The following is a 22,050-nucleotide window of genomic DNA, read 5'->3' as shown; positions in this document are numbered from 1 at the left end:
GAGATATCTGGAATAACAGGCAAGTTTGGCCTTTGGGAACAAAATGAAGCACAGCAAAGGTTAGCTGAATTCTGCCATGAGAATGCACTGGTCATAGTAAATCCCCTTTTTCAACAACACAAGAGATGACTTTACATATGGACATCACCAAATAATCAATACCCAAATCACACTGATTACATTCTTTGTAGTCAAAGATGGACAAGCTGTATACAGTCAGCGAAAACAATACCTGGAGCTGACTGTGGCTCAGATCATCAGCTTCTCATAGCAACATTCAGTTTAAACTAAAGAAAGCAGGGAAAACCATGAGGCCAGCCAGGTACAACTTGAATCAAATTCCCTATGAATATGCAGTGGAGGTAATGAATAGATTCAAGGGATTAGATCTGGTAGACAGAGTACCTGAAGAACTATGGACAGAGGTCTGTAGTGTTATACAAGAAGCAGTGAACAAAACCATCCCAAAGAAAAAGAAAAGCAAGAAGGCAAAGTGGTTATCTGAGGAGGCCTTACGAACGCAAAAGAAAGAAGAGAAGCGAAAAGCAAGGGAGAAAGGGAAAGGTATATCCAACTAAATGCACATTTCCAAAGAACAGCATGGAGACACAAGAAGGGCTTCTAAAATGAACAGTGTATAAAACAGAAGAAAACCACAGAAGGGGAAAGACTACAGATCTCTTCAGGAAAGTTGGAGATATCAAGAGAACATTTTGCCCAAAGATGGGCAAAATAAAGGACAAAAACGGTAGAGACCTAGTAGATGCTGAAGAGATCAAGAAGAGATGGAAATGCACATAAAAACTGTGCAAAAAAGATCCAAAGAACCAGATTGCTACGATGGTGTGGTCAGCCACCCAGAGCCAGACATTCTGGAGAACAGTCAAGTGGGCCTTAGGAAGCACTGCTGTTAATAAAGCTAGTGGATATTACAGAATTCCAGTAGAACTATTCAAAACCATAAAGGATGATGCCATCAAGGTGTTACATTAAATATGTCAGCAAATCTGGAAGACCTAGCAGTGGCCACAGGACTGGAAAAGGTCAATCCTCATCCCAATTCCCAAGAAGGGTAGTTACTAAAGAATGTGCTATCCATCGAATGATTGACCTCATCTCCCATGTTAGTAAGGTCATACTTAAAATCATGCATGCTAAGCTTCAGCATTATGCTAACCAAGAGCTTCCAGATGCCCAACCTGGATTTAGAAAAGGAAGAGGAACCAGAGATCAAATTGTCAACATTCTCTGGATCAGAGAGAAAGCTGGGGAATTCCAGAAAAACATCTATCTCTCTTTCATTGACTACGTATCAAAGCCTTTGACTGCATGGATCATAATAAACTGTAGAAAGCTCCTAAAGAGATGGGGATACCAGAACATCTTGCCTGTCTCCTGAGAACCCTGTATGCAGGCCAAGAAGTGGCAGTCAGAAACCTGCATGGAACAACTGATTGGTTCAAGACTGAGAAAGAAGTAAGACAGGGTTGTTTGCTGTCACCCTGTTTGTTTAATCTATAAGCTGAGCGCATCATGAGAAATGCTGGGTTGGATGAGTTACAAGCCAGAATCAAGATAGGCAGGAGAAACATCAATAACCTCAGATATGATGCTGATACCACTCTAATGGCAGAAAGTGAAGAGAAACTAAAGAGTTTCTTGATGAGGGTGAAGGAGGAGAGTGAAAGAGTCAGCTTGAAGCTAAATATTAAAAAAAAAAATAAGACCATAGCATCTGGCCCCATTACCTTATGGAAAATAGAGGGGTGGAAGTAGTGACAGATTTCCTCTTCTTGGGCTCTAAAGTCACTGCAGATGCTAACTGCAGCCGTGAAATCAGAAGACGCTTGCTTCTTGGCAGGAAAGCTATGTATGACAGTGTATTGAAAAGCAGAGACATTACTCTGCTGACAAAGATCCATATAATCAAGGCTATGGTCTTCCCAGTGGTCACACATGGCTGTGAGAGCTGGACTTTAAAGAAGGCAAAACGCCAAGGAACTGATGCCTTTGAACTATGGTGCTGGAGAAGACTCCTGAAAGTTGGTTGGACAGCAAGACGATCAAACCAGTCCATCTTAAGGGAAATCGAGCCTGAATACTTGTTGGAAGGACTGATACTGAAGCTGAAACCCAGATTTTGGTCATCTGATGTGAACAGATGACTCACTGAAAAGTCCCTCATACTGAGAAAGATCAAGGGCAGAAGATGAAGAGGGCATCAGAGAATGAGATAGCTGGATGGCATCACTGATGCAATGGAAATGAACTTGGGCAAACTTCGGGGAATGGTAAGGGACAGAGAGGCCTGGCATGCTGCAGTCTATGGGGTTGCAAAGAGTCAGACATGCCTGGGAGACTGAACAGCAACAAATGTGAAGATACACATGCAAATAAAGAAACACGCACCAGTGGAAATCTCATCAAATTAGACAACTGCAGACATTGGCCGACTCAATGGACATGAGCTTGAGCAGATTCCAGGAGACAGTGAAGGACAGGGAACCCTGGCGTGCCACAGTTCATGGGGTTGCAAAGAGTCGGACACGACTGAGTGACTACATAACAACAACATCAAACATCGGCCACTAAGGTCACACCTTGCTATCCAAGTGAGTTCACTTAAAACATTGACTCAGTGGTATGAGAAACAAATGCCTTCAGGAATTTTGGAATGATTTGGAATTTTGACTCCTGAAAAATCTTAGTAAGCAAAAAATCTTATCAAAATTATCAAAATCTGAGTAAATATAATCATAAAGGACAGATTCCGAAGAGAGGGATGACATTCAGGTTTACTCGAGCTAGGTTTTCATAGAAAAAAAAACTGACTCTAAACTCTGACACTATAAATAAATAAAAAGCAGAGCAAAGACATATCTTTCTTTGTGTCATGGCTCATTTTTATACTTAGAAGACTCAATTTAGCCCATAATTTAAAATTTATTTTTGGCATAAGTAAATCTATTCCATCTACTTCCTTTAATACTGTAACAAAAAAGGAACTAAAAATCTCTGTATATTTTTAATGGTATATAATTAAAGATGACTCTGGGAAACTTTGATTCCATGATTTTATAATGTATCTTTTAATACCATATTCTAATGTATGATATTTGGTAAATGTAAAAACATATTTTATTAAAAATAAATTCTTTCAAATAACTTTTAATTAGCATTTCTCAGCAGATATTTGTCTTCATTCCATGGTCATTTATCAAGTGGCCTACCCCAGCTCAAGGGCACAGTCTTGAAACAAGTTATTAATCTCCTTACCTTTAGGAAACCTACTCTGCCTTCAAGAAAAGTCCAAAGAATAAATAAGAAAACAGCTCAAAGCCACCCAAGATGAAATAAGGATTTTATATGGTAGAAGAGCAGATCGAGTACTGAGCTATCAGAAGAAACAAAAGAGCAAAGTCTCTACAGATGCTCACCATGATACACTCTGGCATCAGGCAGAAAAGGTGGATATAAGGGAAAGGGGAAAACAAAAGTGTAAAAGCAAACCTGATGGTGTTATCACTGCACAACAGAGAGAACCAGTTTCTCCACATTTAGGAGAAATTTGCGGCAGGTGAATATTGGTGGTAATGAAACATAAAAGGATAAAAATTAGAGTATTTACATGTATTTATTCTATAACTAGAATTTCAATTGGATTACACACAAGCTTTTTGACCTTGTCTTGACCAGTATGGAAAATGAGAAATAATAAAACCAGTGTTTCATATTAAGCCTGAATGTACTTCATGGTTTGTCTATTTCTGCTATTCCTACAGTATTTCAGGTATGACCAATAAGTCAAAATACTCTCTTCATTAAGCAGACTGCAAATGCCTGGTTGGCAGAGTCAGCTGTTATTTTGGTTGTATAGCTCATATGTAACAATATGCCCTTATTTTATATATGAGGAAACTTAGACCCAAGGAAATTAGATAATTTGCCCAAGGTCTCATAGCTAGTAGAATCTGGGTAAGTTGTTCATTTCAGACTCTTCTAGAACAGCCATGAATTTTAATTCATCTGTTTTACTACCTTTCCAGTTCCAGTTCAGTCGCTCAGTCGTGTCCGACTCTTTGTGACCCCATGAACGGCAGCACGCCAGGCCTCCCTGTCCATCACCAACTGCTGGAGTCCACCCAGACCCATGTCCATTGAGTTGGTGATGCCATCCAAACATCTCGTCCTCTATCATCCCCTTCTTCTCCTTCCCTCAATCTTTCCGAGCATCAGGGTCTTTTCAAATGAGTCAGCTCTTTGCATCAGGTGGCCAAATTATTGGAGTTTCAGCTTCAACATCAGTCCTTCCAATGAACATCCAGGACTGATCTCCTTTAGGATGGACTAGCTGGATCTCCTTGCAGTCCAAGGGACCCTGAAGAGCTTTCTCCAACACCACAGTTCAAAAGCATCAATTCTGCACTCAGCTTTCCTTATAGCCCAACTCTCACATCCATACACGACTACTAGAAAAACCATAGCCTTGACTAGACAGACCTTTGTTGACAAAGTTATGTCTCTGCTTTTTAATATGCTGTCTAGGTTGGTCATAACTTTCCTTTCAAGGAGTAAGCGTCTTAATTTCATGGCTGCAATCACCCTACCTGCCTTAATTCATCTGCATAGAATTTATAAATTCTATGCATGACAGCATAGGCTTAGGTTATTTAAGAAAATGGGCTTGTTCTCTTAAATGCTGCATTAAATTTGTTAAATATAGCATACACAACTATTTTGAAAGTATACTTTTGGGGCCAAATCCTTATAATTAAAAAGTCACAATGGAATATGTTTAATATGAGCTCTTTGACATTCTTTTAAGTTTGAGGGATGGCATTTTTCTAAGACAGTAGAAAGAGGAAATTTTTCTACATCAAATAAAAATAAATTTGAGGGAAATATTTGTTTCCATATTGAAATAATTACACTCTATGGGGCTGAAACTAAAAATTTATACTATCATTGAATTGATGTTTATCGAGAAAAGCAGAAAATACTTCTATAGCTTAAGTCTGTCATTGTCATGAGAGTATAAGCTGTGCTTCAAACAGTTTATGTTTCCTTAACTTTAGCTGCATAAAATCCATTTATTAACAAAAAAATGTACTTACTGATTCAGGACAGGAGTATAGGCAGTTTTATCCTCATCAATAATAGTGACCATCAGTGTAATAAGCTGGGGCCAAAAATCCAAATTCTTGGTGGTTGGTCCCTGATCTTCCCGAGGAATGTCCTGTTTCTTACTCTGCTCAGGTCAGGCAACATGCAAAATAAAAGGTTAAAGGGCATGACTTTAGTTAGAAATCACTGTCAAACAGGAGGATCAGATAAAGAGAGTTATGAACAACTCTCAGATCATGCGAGCCAAGGTTAGTACATTCAGGTTTTCTCCCTTCATTGAATGGCATCCCACAGGGTAAAGTCACAATGTCCAGGCTTGGATTTCTAAATGCTTTGGTTCTGGAATGAGGTTTATCTTCCTCTAATGCAGTTTATGATCTTGGGAATTATTATTATAGAATTTATACCTTTAATGTGACTTCTTCCAAGGCCAAAGTTTGAATTTTGTGTGTACAATGGTGTGTGTTTAAAATTTGTCCTGCCTAAGCAGTTTTTCAAAAGTCACACTGGTTTTGTGGGCAGAACTCAAGAAAGGCTGTCTGGTTATAAAGTCAGTACTGTTAAGTTCTACAGATATGAAGTTACATGAATGGACTAGAACCCTCTCATTCCACTCACAAATACATCTACGTTAACTCTAACTTTGTAAGTCTTTTTTTATGTGCATATAGGTATATTTAAGTCACATTGGAATCCTTCTGAATTTCTCACACTGAATGAATTCTCCACTGTCACCTCTAGAAGGAGTATCATCTTAATGATCTAAATTTACAGTGAGATCAAAATAGTATAATCCTCTTGAATGTTTCACATATAAACTTCATACTCAACACATGTAATTCTTTCGAACATATAGGTGAATTATTCTGGTTGTTTTGTTTCATTGGGTATTCTTCTTACAGCACTTCTTTTACATTTACTTTTTTAAATTAGGAAAAAAAAGATGAAGATGGAGACAATTTTCACTCAAGTATATAAGTAGGAAGCATATGGCTTCCTTGACTATTTTTGCTGAAGTATTTATAAGCTTGTAGGTCCAGGATATTTGAAAACTCCAATTGGTAGCTCAGGAAATTCATGGTCTTTCATACAAAAGGTGGATTAGATTTTATTTGGTCCAATCATTTGGCTTCCCTGATGGCTCAGTGGTAAAGTATTCACTTGTAATGCAGGAGATGTGGATTTAATCCCTGGGTCAGGAAGATCCCCTGGAGAAGGAAATGGCAACCCATTCCAGGATTCTTGCCTGGAAAATCCCATGACAGAGCAGCCTGGCAAGCTACAGTCCCTGGGTCACAAAAGAGTCGGACATGACTTAGCAACTAAACAACAAGAATCATTTGTCTTACTCAACTACTGTGTCTTTTCCAAAGATCAGCCAACCTCTGCTGAATGACTATATGCATATCTTTTAATGATGCCCAACATATGTAACCAGATTTAGATGAGTCATCACACTATTATTGTTCTTGCTGAAGTTAAATATAACCCTGTGTTGTTAGACTTCATACAAAGACTATAATGTACCTTCAGCGACTTAAATTTTCCGAAGGTACTTCCAAGTGCTATTAATTTACCTTTAAGCTCAAAATGTAACATATTAAAAGCTGAAGACTGAGATTAGTCAAAAGACTAGTGGGTAGCACATATTACTTCAAATTGCCAGAATGAACTAAAAGCAGTCTTCAAAGGATCTTAACAAACCTTATGCATCTGGCCCCTGAAAACCACTTGAAACTCTGCAGCCTTCCTCTTTTAATTCCTCAGGTACACCAAGGCACATCAGAAGACGTTTAAGAAGAAAAAGGCAGCAATACAGGCAAACAAATGTCTAATTTCTCCAATTGTTACGTTACATTGTCCATGGAAGCTTGTCTTTTATGAACAGGAATTTATTATGGCCACAGTAATGTACTTATTTATTCATTACATTAAACTCAATAGACTTCCCTCTCTATGATATAGTCAGAAATCCAGAGAACCTGGTGAGCCGTAAAGATTGTAAGTAAAATTAGTTCTGATGGCCATGGTGAACTATATGAGAACACTATCATTAATCATCTTGATGTGTATACAGCCAAACTATATGCCTAACTTGTTTCAAGTAATGTGATTAAATAAAAGTAAATGACTATGAAAGACATGTCTAACACCAGAGTCCCTTATCATCATTTTGAAAAGAGCAAACTGGGAAAGGGGAAAGACCAAAGTAGTTGAATACATGTTAATTCCAAAGTCCCTTAACTGTCACAAAATATATTTCCATTCTTTTTTTTTTTAATTTTTATTTTTACTTTATTTTACTTTACAATACTGTATTGGTTTTGCCATACATTAATATGAATCCACCACGGGTGTACATGCGTTCCCAAACATGAACCCCCCGCCCACCTCCCTCCCCATAACATCTCTCTGGATCATCCCCGTGCACCAGCCCCAAGCATGCTGTATCCTGCGTCGGACATAGACTGGCGATTCATTTCTTACATGACAGTATACATGTTAGAATGCCATTCTCCCAAATCATCCCACCCTCTCCCTCTCCCTCTGAGTCCAAAAGTCCATTCTATACATCTGTATCTCTTTTCCTGTCTTGCATACAGGGTCATCATTGCCATCTTTCTAAATTCCATATATATGTGTTAGTATACTGTATTGGTGTTTTTCTTTCTGGCTTACTTCACTCTGTATAATCAGCTCCAGTTTCATCCATCTCATCAGAACTGATTCAAATGTATTCTTTTTAATGGCTGAGTAATATTCCATTGTGTATATGTACCACAGCTTTCTTATCCATTCATCTGCTGATAGACATTTAGGTTTTTTCCATGTCCTGGCTATTATAAACAGTGCTGCGATGAACATTGGGGTACACGTGTCTCTTTCAATTCTGGTTTCCTCAGTGTGTATGCCCAGCAGTGGGATTGCTGGATCATAAGGCAGTTCTATTTGCAATTTTTTAAGGAATCTCCACACTGTTCTCCATAGTGGCTGTACTAGTTTGCATTCGTTTTTTAATACCACTAAAGGATTATAGCTGGTAACATTATTTTGCATAAAATTCTATATGATGCATCAGAATAAACCAAACGATGCTGTCATTAGTTTTTATGTATCACATACTGGTATCACAAACCACGCTTTATGTATTTTACTGGTGTATTTTAATAGATTGCATGTTTAAAAGGATGGAGTACAACCATGTGTTTGGTTGGCCAAAACATTCTTATGTCTTGTGGAAAAACGCAAACGAACCTTTTGACCAACCCAATACATAAGAATACTCACTTGACTGCTTAGGAATTCAGTTGTTCTAAGTTGTTGTTTAGTTGCTAAGTCATGTGCAACTCTTTGTGACCTCATGGACTGTGTTCTGCCAGGCTCCACTGCCCATGTGATTTCCCAGGCAAGAATACTGGAGTAGGCTGCCATTTTCCTCCTCCAGGGGATCTTCCTGACCCAGGGATCAAACCCACATCTCTTGCATTGGCCAGTGGATTCTTCCACTAAGCCACCATGGAACACTTTATTACTATTTGAGAATTTTACTAGAGCATTTGAAATTATGGTTAGAAAAATTAATATAATGGCAGTGGAAATTCTGAAAGCTAGTAACAAGTATATTAATTATTTACCAAAACCTCGATTAATTACTATTTATCATAAGAAAAATATTTAAAATACATAGTTTAATATATAATTTAACCTAAACAGCTAAAATATAATAGGTTTATAAAACTATGACTTAGTATGTCAATTTGAACTTTGCCATTAGTTTTATAGTGACTAAAAATTATCTTGTTAACAGATAATTGAGGAAAGATATGTGAAAGAAAGACTGTGAGAGCATAATGGGGAGATAATTTTTTAAAAGTAGAAAGTTACCAGAGTGTAGGATCAACTGAGAAAAGCTTCTAGTTGTTATGTTGATAAAGGATATTCCAATACAAGAAGGTTGTACAGACGAGCTGATAAGATGTACATTATACTTCACAATATCAAAGAAGAAAATATGAAGATACTCCAATAAGAAGAGATCGATAAACCAAGAAGAGAGAGAACCATTACATGAAAAAAATTTGAAATAACAGATGCTATCTTCACGGTGGTAGGAGGGAGCAACACTTCTAGGGTTGCTATGAAGTATTCCTGTGCCATCCCATGTACTTGTGCTATAAGCATATTTTGAAACACCTCTTCTAAGGAGTTGGCCAGACAAGGGTTGGGGGAAGATTTTAGTAAAATGATGCAAGGATAGGATATTTAAATACAAAAGCACACAAAGCTAAATAGAGAATTACTAGTAATGTAAGGCTTCAGGTTTTTGACAAGTTTCTCTAAGGATGTTAATGAGTATCTTATAAGTATACACACACACACACACACACACACACACACACACACACACACAGTCCATGCTCAAATTGAAGAAATGTCTGCTTAAACAAATAAATTATTTCCAGACTTCTTGTAGTAAGATGTTAATATGCATCTCTAAGACAGTGGTTTCCAAACCTTAGTGTGTCTGAGCATTACTGGGAAGGTGTGCCAAAACACAGACTAGTAGGCTCTACACCCAGAGTTCCTGATTCAGCAGGTCTAGGGTGACGCTTAAGACTTTGCATATATAATGAAGTCTCAAGAAATTCTGATGCTACTGAGAATCAGCACCAGTTGAGAATCAACTGGGACAGTTTGAGAATCAATACTCTGAGGAGTTATCAACTGACCATTACTCTCTCAAATGCATTTGAACTCGATAGAGCCCTTCACCCCTCTCCTATTCCCCACATTCAATCTTGTAAAACCTTCTACAGAAAAAGTGTTCCTCTGAGTATACTTTGGGAAACAAAAGGCTAGAGAGATGCAAGTATCAAATACTAAAGGACTTTTTTTTCATACAAAGGAATTTGCATTTAGACTAAATTTGATGAGGACTATTATACGATTTTAAACATGGGAATGCATCATTACCATTGTGTTTTTAAAAAATGATTTGGCAGTAGCAGGAAGTTTAATAAAGTTATACTTATGAAATAGCTAATAAATAAAATTGATAGGCTTATGAAAATACTTATGAAATAGTTAAATAAAATAAATATAATTCATTATATAAATAGTGAGAAAAAAGAGAGAGAGGGAGAAGTCAATGGAACCATCCAGAAGGTAACCAGGTAAACCAATCGGTAGTTTAGGAAGCACCCTGAACAACTGACACAGCTTGAGGACTTCCAGGATGTGTGTGGTAGCTAAAATTACGGAGTAAACAAGATTACTCAAAGAGAGCGAGAGAGGAGACTACACAGCCAGAGGCAAAACCTTGGGGAGAAAGTCTAAAAAAAGAATATCATTTTATGAAAGAGAAGCACAGATAGGGAAGTGAGGTCCTTACTGAAATGAGAGAAACTGGTAACCAGAGTTAACGTGGGAGGATTACCCTCAAATGTAAATGAAGAGCATGGTCAGGCGATAAAGATTCTTGCAGGTAAATCTCATTGATGATGAAGAAGGAGAGCAAGGAATTTTTATCTTGAGATAAGAGAAGTAAGGAGCAAATGTTCGAAACAGCTTTCGCAAGGAACAAGAGCAGACCTTGAGTTGGACTCAGAATGGACCTGCCAGGGAGCTTGGGAGCGCTGGTGAGGGTAGGTCCTTGAGCGTCTAGGACCATCATGAGTTCCCTCCAGGACTGGATTCAGAAATCAAGGAAACAGTGCTGGATTTACTGCTGGAGGGCCATGCAGTCAGAAAGGGATTTAAGTGTTTGACAAGAATGGCTGGAGCTCTGAAGCAAATATGTATTATGGTCCAGAGGAAGGAAGAAGAGAAACGAGAGGGATGGTGGAGGAGTAGATCTAGAAAGCAGAGGGAGGAGAAAGGAAGGGCAGCAGACTATGGGAGCAGGATGTTTGTGTCCAGGTGTTCAGGTCATGGAGGCAGGAACAGAGATCAGGTAAAGGGCTCCAGTTGCAGTTCATGGGGTTGCAAAGAGTCAGACACAACCGAGCAAAAGGGCTCCAGAGCGGAGGTTGAGAAGAGCTAAGAAAAGATTCCTCAGGTAACATAATGAAGTTGTGACATCTGCATGCATGCCGTGGCTGACTGCAGTAGTGTACAGATGAAGATGGTTTTTGCTCAAGGCAGCTAAGTGATGTCTTGAAAGTTTTGGCAACAAGGCTTACAGGCAATAGGAATTAGGAAAATCAGGACAGAGTGGATAAAAAGACACAAAAGAAAATGAAACAGTAGTGAGCCTGAGTATTAAAAAAAGAAATAAGCTTTAAAATATAACAAGAGGCTGGCAAACTGTTAATACTATTAAAACATGAACTAGATAGCTCTTATACAATAAGTTTGCAGTTTCCCCTGACTCTGAGTTGGCTGTTTATCTTCTCATATTTTGGAGACAAGGACATGTTAGCCCTAGTAGATGACAGGTTAGAAAAACTGGAACCTTTTAAATGTTTTTGGAAGCAGAACATAAAGCTACAAATGTTCAGGGGTTTTGAGATGTCCGTGACGCAATGTGGACAGTTTATCACCCAGCAAGAAGAACATTTATACTGGCCTACACTCAGGCAGTATGAGACATGATTACCCTAGGTACAGTTCCCGTAGCCCAGGGAAAGCAGGTGGAATGCTTTTCACATGAGTGGAGTCATCTTTCTTGCTTCTCTCCCCCAGATACTGTTCCCTCCCCTTTTGTTGTTTAGTCAGTAAGCCGTGTCTGACTCCTTTGCAACCCCATGGACTGTAGCCTGCCAGGGTCCTCTGTCCATGGGATTTCCCAGGTAATAATAATGGAGTGGGTTGCCATTTCCTTCTCCAAGGGATCTTTCCAACCCAGGGATCGAACCCAAGCCTTCTGTACTGGCAGGTGGATTCTTTACCACTGAGCCACCAGGAAAGCTCATACTTTCCTTCACTGTCTAATAATACTTATACCACCTCCAAAAGCAGCAACAGAGGCGTCTTTCCAATTCATTCCATGGTCAATCCTCACAACAAAACTGTCAGCCTTAAAGACTGAATATGGTCTTTAAGACTACACATGACAGAAATCTGACCCACAGTCTCCATAGCAACCAGTCTGGGAGTCAAACCACAACCTCTGCAACAGTCAGCCCAGAATGGTTAGGACTTGGTCAATGATCCCAGCTTCCTTACGTTTTATATTCACCTCAAACTTACACTGTCACAAGTCATTTTTGTTGTGGGCTTTAAAATCTATTTATACAATAAATTATAGCGGTAGGAATATAAACTCTGCTCCAGCTATCCCAGCAAGGCAAAAATGACAAGTCTTTGTCTGTGATGAAAGTAAACTCAAGTTGATGTAGATGTAGCCAGAATAGTCAGGGCTGTTCATTCTGTGTAGGATCGTGATCCAGTTCATCAGAGAATCCAGGCACTAAGTCTCATTCAGAGTAACTTCCCAGAGTCTCTCTCATTCACAACCAATATTTAAGTGACTTGCTATGTATTAGTAAAATTCCATGGTGAAGGAGGCATTTTTGACAGTGGCATTAAAAATTAATAGTGGAAAAACCTTTGAAGTAGGTAGATAAAAGGTGTTAAACTTGAAAATGGTCTGTGATGAACTAAACTTTGCCGTAGGCAAAAAAGGTTTTTTTTTTTTTAATAAGTAATGGGAAATGTTGGCACCATCTTAAAATAGATACCCTATTTATTTTAGATCTTAAGATATATAAGGAGACTTAGGTCATCAGTTATAAATACTAATGCTTCCATGTAACAATGACTTTCAAACTTTTTGACTAGACACAGGGATCATGAACCCTGTTTATCAATTTGTATCTTTATGCCTTAACAAAAAAATCTATTTTTTGCCATTTAACTGAGCTTCCTTCTAGTTAGGTGACTCCTACTTTCTTCAGGCCAACAAGCTCCAATCATATTAGACCTGAAACTTTCCTTGACTTTCACTATAAAGCTTTTCCACATTCCTGCCTGCCTTTGAGTCTCTGCCACATAAAAGTGATTTTGGCCGTCTTCCCTGTTTTAGCAAGATCTGAATAAACAGCCTCTGTTAGTTCTCATTTGGGTGATCTTCAATGATTTTCAAATATCAAAGCCAAACATTAAAACCCTCACTTCAGAGATGAAGAAACTGAGGGTTAACTTATTTCTGATCTTCTCTTTGTTACTGAAAACAGAACACATAGATCACATTTAAAACACATAGCTTTGGTTTGCTTTTTATATCCTGACTCCAAGACCTGGTTATGTAGTTAATAGACACAGACGACAAACATTACTTCCCACCAATGATAATGGGCTGATTTTTATTCTTAGTTCTCTATCTTGAATGAGAATGAACACTTTCAGAAAATAAAGTTATCAATGCTTATGTGAAATCCCTGCACATGCCCTGTGTTCTTGAGACTCTCACAACTGCTTAGCATTCATCTGCAGTTTGAGAGCTATAGGCACAAAGAAAGTTTGGTTCTAAGTTAATTGCCCATTGTTCTCCCCTCCATTTTAGAGCTTTCTTTTTTTAACCATGTTTAGTGAAGTAGAGTTAATTTACAATGTTGTGTTAGTTTGAGGTGTATGGGATTAATATTAAACAACAGATATAAATACAAATATAGATATCTATTCTTTTTCAGATTTTTTTTACATTATAGGTTATTACAAGATATTGAATATAGTTCCCTGTGATATATAATAGGTCCTTGTTGTTTATCTACTTCATATAGAACATTGTGTAAATGTTAATCCCAAACTCTTAACTTATAGAGCTTTCTTAATTGATATTGTTTTATTATTAGTATCCAATGTCCCAAAAGTTCTTACTAAACTTTCTATTTAGTCCCTACAGTTCATATGACTGCAATTCCTTTATTTATTTCTCCCAATTAGTATTGGTTTGCTGCTGCTGCTGCTGCTGCTAAGTCGTTTCAGTCGTGTCCGACTCTGTGCGACCCCATAGACAGCAGCCCACCAGGCTCTCCGGTCCCTGGGATTCTCCAGGCAAGAACACTGGAGTGGGTTGCCATTTCCTTCTCCAATGCATGAAAGTGAAAGTGAAAGTGAAGTCACTCACTCGTGGCCGGCTCTTAGCGATCCCAGGGACTGCAGCCTACCAGGCTCCTCTGTCCATGGGATTTTCCAGGCAAGAGTACTGGAGTGTGTTGCCATTGTAATTCCACTCAATTCTGGGCAGGATGGATGACCAGACATGGACATAATAGGAAATCCAGAAAATGCAGTTCCCAACACTTCATAGAATCTCACTCTGTTTGCTCGAATATAGGAAACCATCAAAATGATACATGGTATCCTGAATAACTTCACTAAAATTGCTTATCTTGGTAATTCTGGAAGGCTAAATTCTTATTTGATTACACTTAAGGAAAATGATGTGAATTTCTGATCATGGTGTAAAGGGGTAGATAGTAAAAAAAAAAAGAGAAGGTGTGAAAATATTTCATGGAGGCTTTCACCTTTTAGAAGAGGAAGAAAATAAAAGAGGAGAAAGACTGAGGATGTATTAACTGTTCACTGTATGAGAACCTTGGTTAGCACATCAGAGAATTCTACAATTATTTTTCAGTACAAAGGCATTCAACTGGATTCCAGGAGCCTGCATTTGGAGTAAAATCAACTAGACTCTCTACAGACAAGATAAAAGAGAACTCTTTCTTTAAAGAAGCTTAAATCAACACATAAGTAAATGCGTATCATTTTTGCTCACTTCTTAGTAGCCAAGAGCTCACAGACCTACCCACATTGCTGTACCTCTTTTCTTTGTTCTTGAGTCACACTGTCTTAATAGCACTGGAAAGGCTACAGAAACATCTACTGCATTTTATAGATGAGGAAACAGCCTAACAGATGAGGCAACTGAGCTTGACATAGTTTAAAGTGGTCCCAAGGTCACAGGGAAGACTCTTGAAAGTCCCTTGGACTGTAAGGAGATCAAACCAGTCAATCCTAAAGGAATCCACCCTAAATATTCATTGGAAGAACTGATGCTGAAGCTGAAGTTCCAATACCACCTGATGTGAAGAGCCGACACAGTGGAAAAGAAGCTGATGCTGGGAAAGACTGCGGGCAGGAGGAGAAGAGGAAACAGAGGGTGAGATGGTTGGATGGCACACTGACTCAATGGATATGAGTTTGTGCAAACTCCAGGAGACAGTGGAAGACAGAGGAGCCGGGCGTGCTGCAGTCCATGGGGTCACAAAGAGTCAGACACAACTTAGCCACTAAACAACAAGATCACAGAAGGTCACAAAATCAGAAAACTAAGACCTTGAAAAGAGAGACTACCTCATTCAACCTCTCTTCTAAAGTTAAAAATTACTCAGTTAAAAAGCAGAACACAGAGTTGGATTTTGTTTGTTAAGGCATAAAGACAAATTAAGTTATTGATCCACAGGGCTTATGACCCTTTTATCTAATTTAAAGCTTAAAAGTCACTGCTACATAGGAAATTCACATTTGTAACTGAAGACCTAAGTCTCCTTATACATCTTAAAATCTAATAAAAATGGGGCATTCATTTTAAGTGGTGCCAATATTTCCCATTACTTAATTTTTCTTTTTTTGCCTATGGCAGAGTTCAATTCATCCCTTACTTAGACCATTTCCAAGTTTAACACCTTTTATCTACCTACTTCAAAGGTTTATCCACTATTAATTTTTAATACCACTGTCAAAAATGCCTTCTTTACCACTGAATTTTACTGATATATAGTATGTCACTTAAATGTTGGTCGTGAATGGGAGCGACTCTAGAAATTACTCTGAATGAGACTGATGGCTTGGATTCTCTAATGAGCTGGATTGTGATCATACATGGAATGAATAGCCCTGAATATTCTGGCTAGGTGTGCATCAACTTGAGTTTACTTTCATCACAGATAAAGGTGTGCCATTTTTGCCCTTCTGAAATAGCTGGGGCAGAGTTTATATTCAAACTGCCATACTTTAGTATATAAATAGCTTTTAAAATCCATAGCAAAAATGCCTTGGGAAATTGTGAATTATAAGTTATGCAGAAAACAAAAGAATCACAGCAAGCAGTGAAATCTGAGACTATATGCAAAGCTGCCCCTGACATGTGCTTTTCTAAGTCTGATCCATGGGTTATCTACATCAAGATCATCTCAGTTGTTTATTAGAAATACACACATTTGATTTTAGAGTCCCTGTGCAGATCTACTAAGTCAAGATAACTAGAGCTCTGACCTGGGAGACTGGACTTAATACATACAGCTCTGCGCTCCTGAAATTCTCACACTCCTAGACAGAGTTCACTGCTAAACTGTCAGCAACTCAGGTAAAAATAGGCCTCATTTCTTTTTTTTTAAAGGAAGAATGATACAGTACCTCTCAGATGCTAATACTGGTCATAGGTTGCTAGATTTTGCATTCTGTGTGGTAAGAGAAGATTTCTGCTTTATCTTTATATATGACAAATTTCCAACTACACAGCTCTCTAATTTTAAGAGGAGGTGAAATAACTTCGAGGATATTCATGTGGTGCTCCTTCCAGGTGTTGATATGTTGCTATTTTAATCCTTTAGTAAACATTACTTTTTAAATTAACTCTCCCTAGAAAATTATTGTTGTATCCAAAAAACTTTATTTATGGTTGCTAATTGAAGAAAAAAGTAGAGCACCTGGTATTCTTAATAAGAGTAACTATAAACCTAAAAAATATGTTAACCTAGTTAGAAAAAAAAAAAAGGAATTTCCTTGTTTTCTAAAAATATTAGAAATTATTCAATTTCCTTGAATTCTAAAAATATTAGTATTTTTGTATTACAGTATAACAATAAAACAGAATTTTCACTGGGTCCTTTCAGCTTCAGTAAGTCTGAGATATACTGATAGTTAAACTGTCAAAAACACAGTTCAAAGTTTGGATACTCTAAGTGATTTTTAAAATCTCTAAATAGTTCCTTGAATTTCAAAGGACTATAAATGGCTAATGATCGACATATATAACTATAAACTGTCATAACTTTGAATGTAGACCTTAAATATACAAATTACTTACCAACATGAACTAATAGAAACTAATAAAAACATGAAGTCAGAAACTGATATTTTGTTATGAACTTGCATCAACTTGTCCACACTTGGGCAAGGAATTAATTTCCTCAAATTTGGATGCTTAAAATTGAAATCAGAGTATATCTATTTAATCCTGTTTTTCTGATCGTTCTAGTGAGTATACGAGTAGAACATCTTCAGTAAGAGACATCTACTACTGTAAGAAGTGAATACTCATCTTTAATTAAATTTATGGTAAATGCTCTGCTAATTGACAAGGTTCTTGTTCGAATCCCAAGAGAGATGCATAAGACAGTTTCATGAACATAAAATATTCCTACTTTAATGTATAAACTAATAGTTTTCCCTTTTCTCTTTACAGGAATTAAACTTGCATTAAGAAGGAAAAATGTAACTGGTCACATCTAGAAAGCACTTATTTTCAATCTAAGATAGAAACATTTAAAGAACTAATAGTCTAGAAGGCACTTATTTTCAATTTAAGATATCAATATTTACAAGGACTACTAGCAGTGAGATGACACTCAGGAGCACCATGATGGCTGACTTCAAATACATGGTGGGCTGTGGTATAGAAAGAGATTAGAGGAGAAACTGCATCTGTCTTATTTGGTCAAGAAATGAAACTAGGACTTGTGAGTAAAACTTTCAAGAGAAGATTTTAGTACAACATAAGGAAAAATGTCTAAATATCAGATCTCTACAAATGTTGTAAACCTCCAGTCATTTAAAGGGGTACAAGAAATCCTTTATTCATCTTGTATTTAAAAACTGACCACAATCTGAGTTTCATTTTAATAGACTTTCTATGATTACATGCCTGTAACTAAATTCATAGAGATGAACACTTAAATTTTGATCACTTGACAGTAAGTTGATTATAAATACTTGGAGCCTTTTTATTTATAGCTTTATTGATGTGCACAGTTTGATAAGTTTGAACATGTGTATATATCCATGATATGATCACTGAAAGCAAAGTTACAGAGCTAGTAATCACCTCCAAAAGTTTCCTTGTGTCCTTTTCTCCCACAGTAAGAACCCTTGACACTACATCTATCCTCTCAACAAGATTTTTAATGCCCAATACCATATTATTGGTATTAAAAAGCAGAGACATGGAATGGAAACAGTGAGACTATTTTCTTGGGCTCCAAAATCACTGTGGACAGTGACTACAGCCATGAAATTAAAAAGAGCCTTGCTTCTTAGAAGAAAAGCAATAACAAACTTAGCATATTAAAAAGCAGAGACATTACTTTCCCTACAAAGGTCCATACAGTCAAAGCTATGGTTTTTCCAGTAGTTATGTGTGGATGTGAGAACTTGACAATAAAAAAAGGCTGAACATCAAAGAATTGATGCCTTCAAACTGTGATATTGGAGAAGACTCTAGAGAGTCCACTGGATGGCAAAGAAATCAAACCAGTCAATCCTAAAGGAAATTAACCCTGAATATTTACTGAAGACTGATGCTGAAGCTCCAGCACTTTGGTCACTAGATGCAAAGAGGTGACTCATTGGAAAAGAGGAAAAGACACTGATGCTGAGAAAGACTGAAGGCAGGAGGAGAAGGGGATGACAGAGGATGAGATGGTTGGATGGCATCACTGACTCAATGGATGTGAGTTTGAGCAAACTCTGGGAGACAGTGAAGGACAAGGAAGCCTAGTGTGCTCCAGTCCATGGGGTTGCAAAGAGTTGGACACGACTTAGTGACTGAACAACCACCACCACATTATTGGGGCTTCCCAGGTGGCTCAATGGTAAAGAATCTGCCTTCACTGCAGGAGACTCAAGTTCGATCCCTGGGTCAGGAATATCCACTGGAGAAGGAAATGACAATCCACTCCAGTATTCTTGCCTGGAAAACCCCATGGACAGAGGAGCCTAGTGGGCTAGAGCCCATGGGGTCACAAAGAGTTAGACACGACTCAGTGACTAAACAACAACAAATAACTGCATTATTAACTCTAGGCACTGTGTTGTATGGCAGGTCTCTAAAACTTACCTTGTAATTGTAACTTCATACCCACCAAGGATATGACTACTGTTTAAAAAGGATAGAATACATTGTATCAGAAAAAAGACAACATTTCATCATATTTGTTTCCCCCTTTCCTTGAGTACACAGCTTAACTACTGTGGAGGGCTACAGATGCCTTTACATTCTTTGATAATCCTTTCATTAAAAATTATGCCTATATTGTCTTCCTTTGTATATGGGAAACTTTGACCAAAAGAATATGGCAGAAATGACCTATGCATGTGTCCAGACTGAGATGTGAAGAAACTAGCAACTCCCATTTCCTCTCTTTTGGACCAGCTCCTCTTATAATTTAGCAACTATGCTGTGAGGACACCCAGGTAGCCCCATGGAGAAGTCCATGTGGAAAAGAACAGGTCTGCAGTTCCCAGCTGACAGCAGCATATCTTGTTAGTTGTATGAGTATTGAAAGAAGATCCTCCAACTCCAGTCAGGCACGATCAGATGGAGCAGCATGGAGCAGAGATGATGCACTCAAACCTATGACCACGGCAGATTTGTGAGCAAACTAAGCTATTGTTAGTGTTTTAAACCATTAAGATTCATAGTGGTTTGTCAACTAGAATAGAATTTAATGCTGGAAGCAGGGTGTTAATGTTAACAATCTAAAACCTGTGGCATTGATTTGGGATTGAATGGTAGGCAGAAATTAGAAAGGCTTCAAGGAGATTATTAGTGAAATCAGAAGACTTGCCGGTGAGAACTTGAAGGACAGTGAGGAAATTGTTATTTTAGGCCAGATAAAGGGTGACTCCTGTTATTTAGCAAGGAAAATTTGTCAATGTTGTTACCTGCAATAACTACAGAAAGAAGAAGATATAATGTGAACTGGTAGATTCAGCAGAATAATGAGTATGTCAAGTGGTTTCTCAACATCACATAGAATAAGATGAAGCTGGAAGAGAGATGGACTAAAAAACAAATGAATCATTTTCCAAGCAGAAATCGGAGGCTATATAAAGGAACTAGGACTTCCTGGGTTCAAAACAAAAATGTTCTCATCCTTAATCTCTCCAGAGGACAAAACTTTCAATGTGAGAACGAGTTTCAGGGAATATATCAAATCCAGGGTACTTTATTAACGTGACTCTGTGGTTGCACAAGATATCTAAGTCTAAAGCAAAGTTTCTGAGAGGTTTATGAATATTTAAGATGTGTGCAGTAGACTTTCTGAGCACCTTAAGAAAGTTCCTCTGAGAATTTTTGTGCTAGAAAAAAAGGGGGCTTGTAAGAATCTTATAAGTGTGCTTTGTAGTTCCTTTTATTTAAACAAAACAACTTTTAAGAATATTAACTGTATTGTCCTTACAGCCCATGACTTTTACTCTAAGGTAAAGGTCTTAGAAGCATGGGTGTTGCTTTTGTTTAATAGAATTTCTACAGATACCTGAAGTAAATTATATCAGTTTGGACAAAAGATTGGCAGTGTGAAATGAAAAGAGGTCATTGGGTTCCAAACTTCTATAGGCAGGAAGCAAGCTAGAAGTTTCCTCAGAGTAATGATGAGCTAGTCCCTATGGAACAGGATAGATGACTCTAGGGTAAGGACAAGAGCTCAGAGCCAAAAGTCAGAGAGAATAACCCCTCGAAAGCAGGACTGGGCCCCATTAAGTTACTGGCACATGTTTTTCCCTAGATTTCTGTATTTTCATGAACAAATGACTCTCATCTCTCTCCTGTTTTTGAATAGAAGTATCTGTTGAATCTTACGCTCTATCTTAGTTTTGTCTACTGGCCATATGAGAGGGGGCAGACAATCTGACTCCAGTTCTGCAGGAACCACCCTTCAGAAACAGGACCCAAGGAGCTTCATCTCCATCCGGATGTGATTTAAAGGAATCCTGAATCTCAAGTATGAGCCTGATGCTGAAATAGTATAATTTTGCAAAGTGTTGGAAGTGAGTATGTGAGTGCAATTTGCACTTAGAGAAGTGTAAAGAATCCTTGGAGAGGCCCACACGGAAATGAATGAAGGCCCCAAGATAACAGCCTCTGCCAAACTTCCAGATGACAGTGTTACACACTTGCCAGCCACACGTGTAAGCCGTCTCGAAAGTAGACCCTCCAAGCCCCAGACAAACTACTTCAACTAGTGCTGTAAAGAGCAGACAGGAGCCCTCCCCAAGCTGCAGATTCATGAGCAAACTAAATGGTTTCCCCCAATAGTTGAGATTTGGTATTATTAATCGCAGAGCATCAGATAACCAGAACAACTATATTTCCTAGCCTCCTTTGCAGGTATTGGGGAAATATGACTGAGTTCTAGCCAACAGAAGCACTTAAGCCTTTAAACCACGCATGTACAACCCTCTGTGTTCCTCTCCTTTCCAGCTTTCTATGCAAAAGCACAGCCACTTTAGCACCACATTTAAGATGGTAGACTCACAGGACAGAAGGGATCAGGTTTTCTACATTTCTGCTTGGAAGAGTGAAGCAGATGCTTGTGGACGTCAGTGTCATGTCTTCTAAGCCCACCTGATTTCAATGCAAGTACAGTGAGTAATTTCACGTGTGTCACCAGGGTCCCACCTCAAACACTTTCTGCAACCTTTCTCTGACAAGATGCTTGGTGCTTTTTATAAAGTCACAGGAAGACATTCCATCACATTCAGATGTGGCCCACTGTGAGAGGTAAACAGCTCAGCCTCCCTGTATTAGTTTCCTGTGGCTCCTATCAAATTACTTCAGACTTAAAAGAAATATACTCTCACAGTTCTGGAACTGAGAAAGCCAAAATCAAATCCAACTGGATTAGTTCCTTCTGCAGGCTGCCAGGAAGAATTCCTTCCATGGCTCTCTCCTAGATTCTGATGACAGGGGGCAACCCT

The 22,050-nt window shown here is 38.2% G+C and overlaps 1 protein-coding gene across 2 annotated transcripts in view; it reads right to left on the bottom strand.

Annotated features, from left to right (window-relative positions):
• Nucleotides 1-22,050, bottom strand: part of UNC13C (unc-13 homolog C) — a 666,761-nt gene that overhangs the window by 237,574 nt on the left and 407,137 nt on the right. For both annotated transcript variants that reach the window (XM_068963824.1, XM_068963823.1), the window contains one exon: nucleotides 5,115-5,248. In XM_068963824.1, the coding sequence (XP_068819925.1) occupies nucleotides 5,115-5,248 (134 nt within the window). The remainder of the gene's footprint in view (nucleotides 1-5,114; nucleotides 5,249-22,050) is intronic.

The sequence above is a fragment of the Capricornis sumatraensis genome, chromosome 2 (genome assembly GCF_032405125.1).
Source record: "Capricornis sumatraensis isolate serow.1 chromosome 2, serow.2, whole genome shotgun sequence".
NCBI classification, from domain to species: domain Eukaryota; kingdom Metazoa; phylum Chordata; class Mammalia; order Artiodactyla; family Bovidae; genus Capricornis; species Capricornis sumatraensis.
The sequence above is the reverse complement of the archived record's forward strand: the minus strand, read 5'-3'. Positions and strand labels throughout refer to the sequence as shown.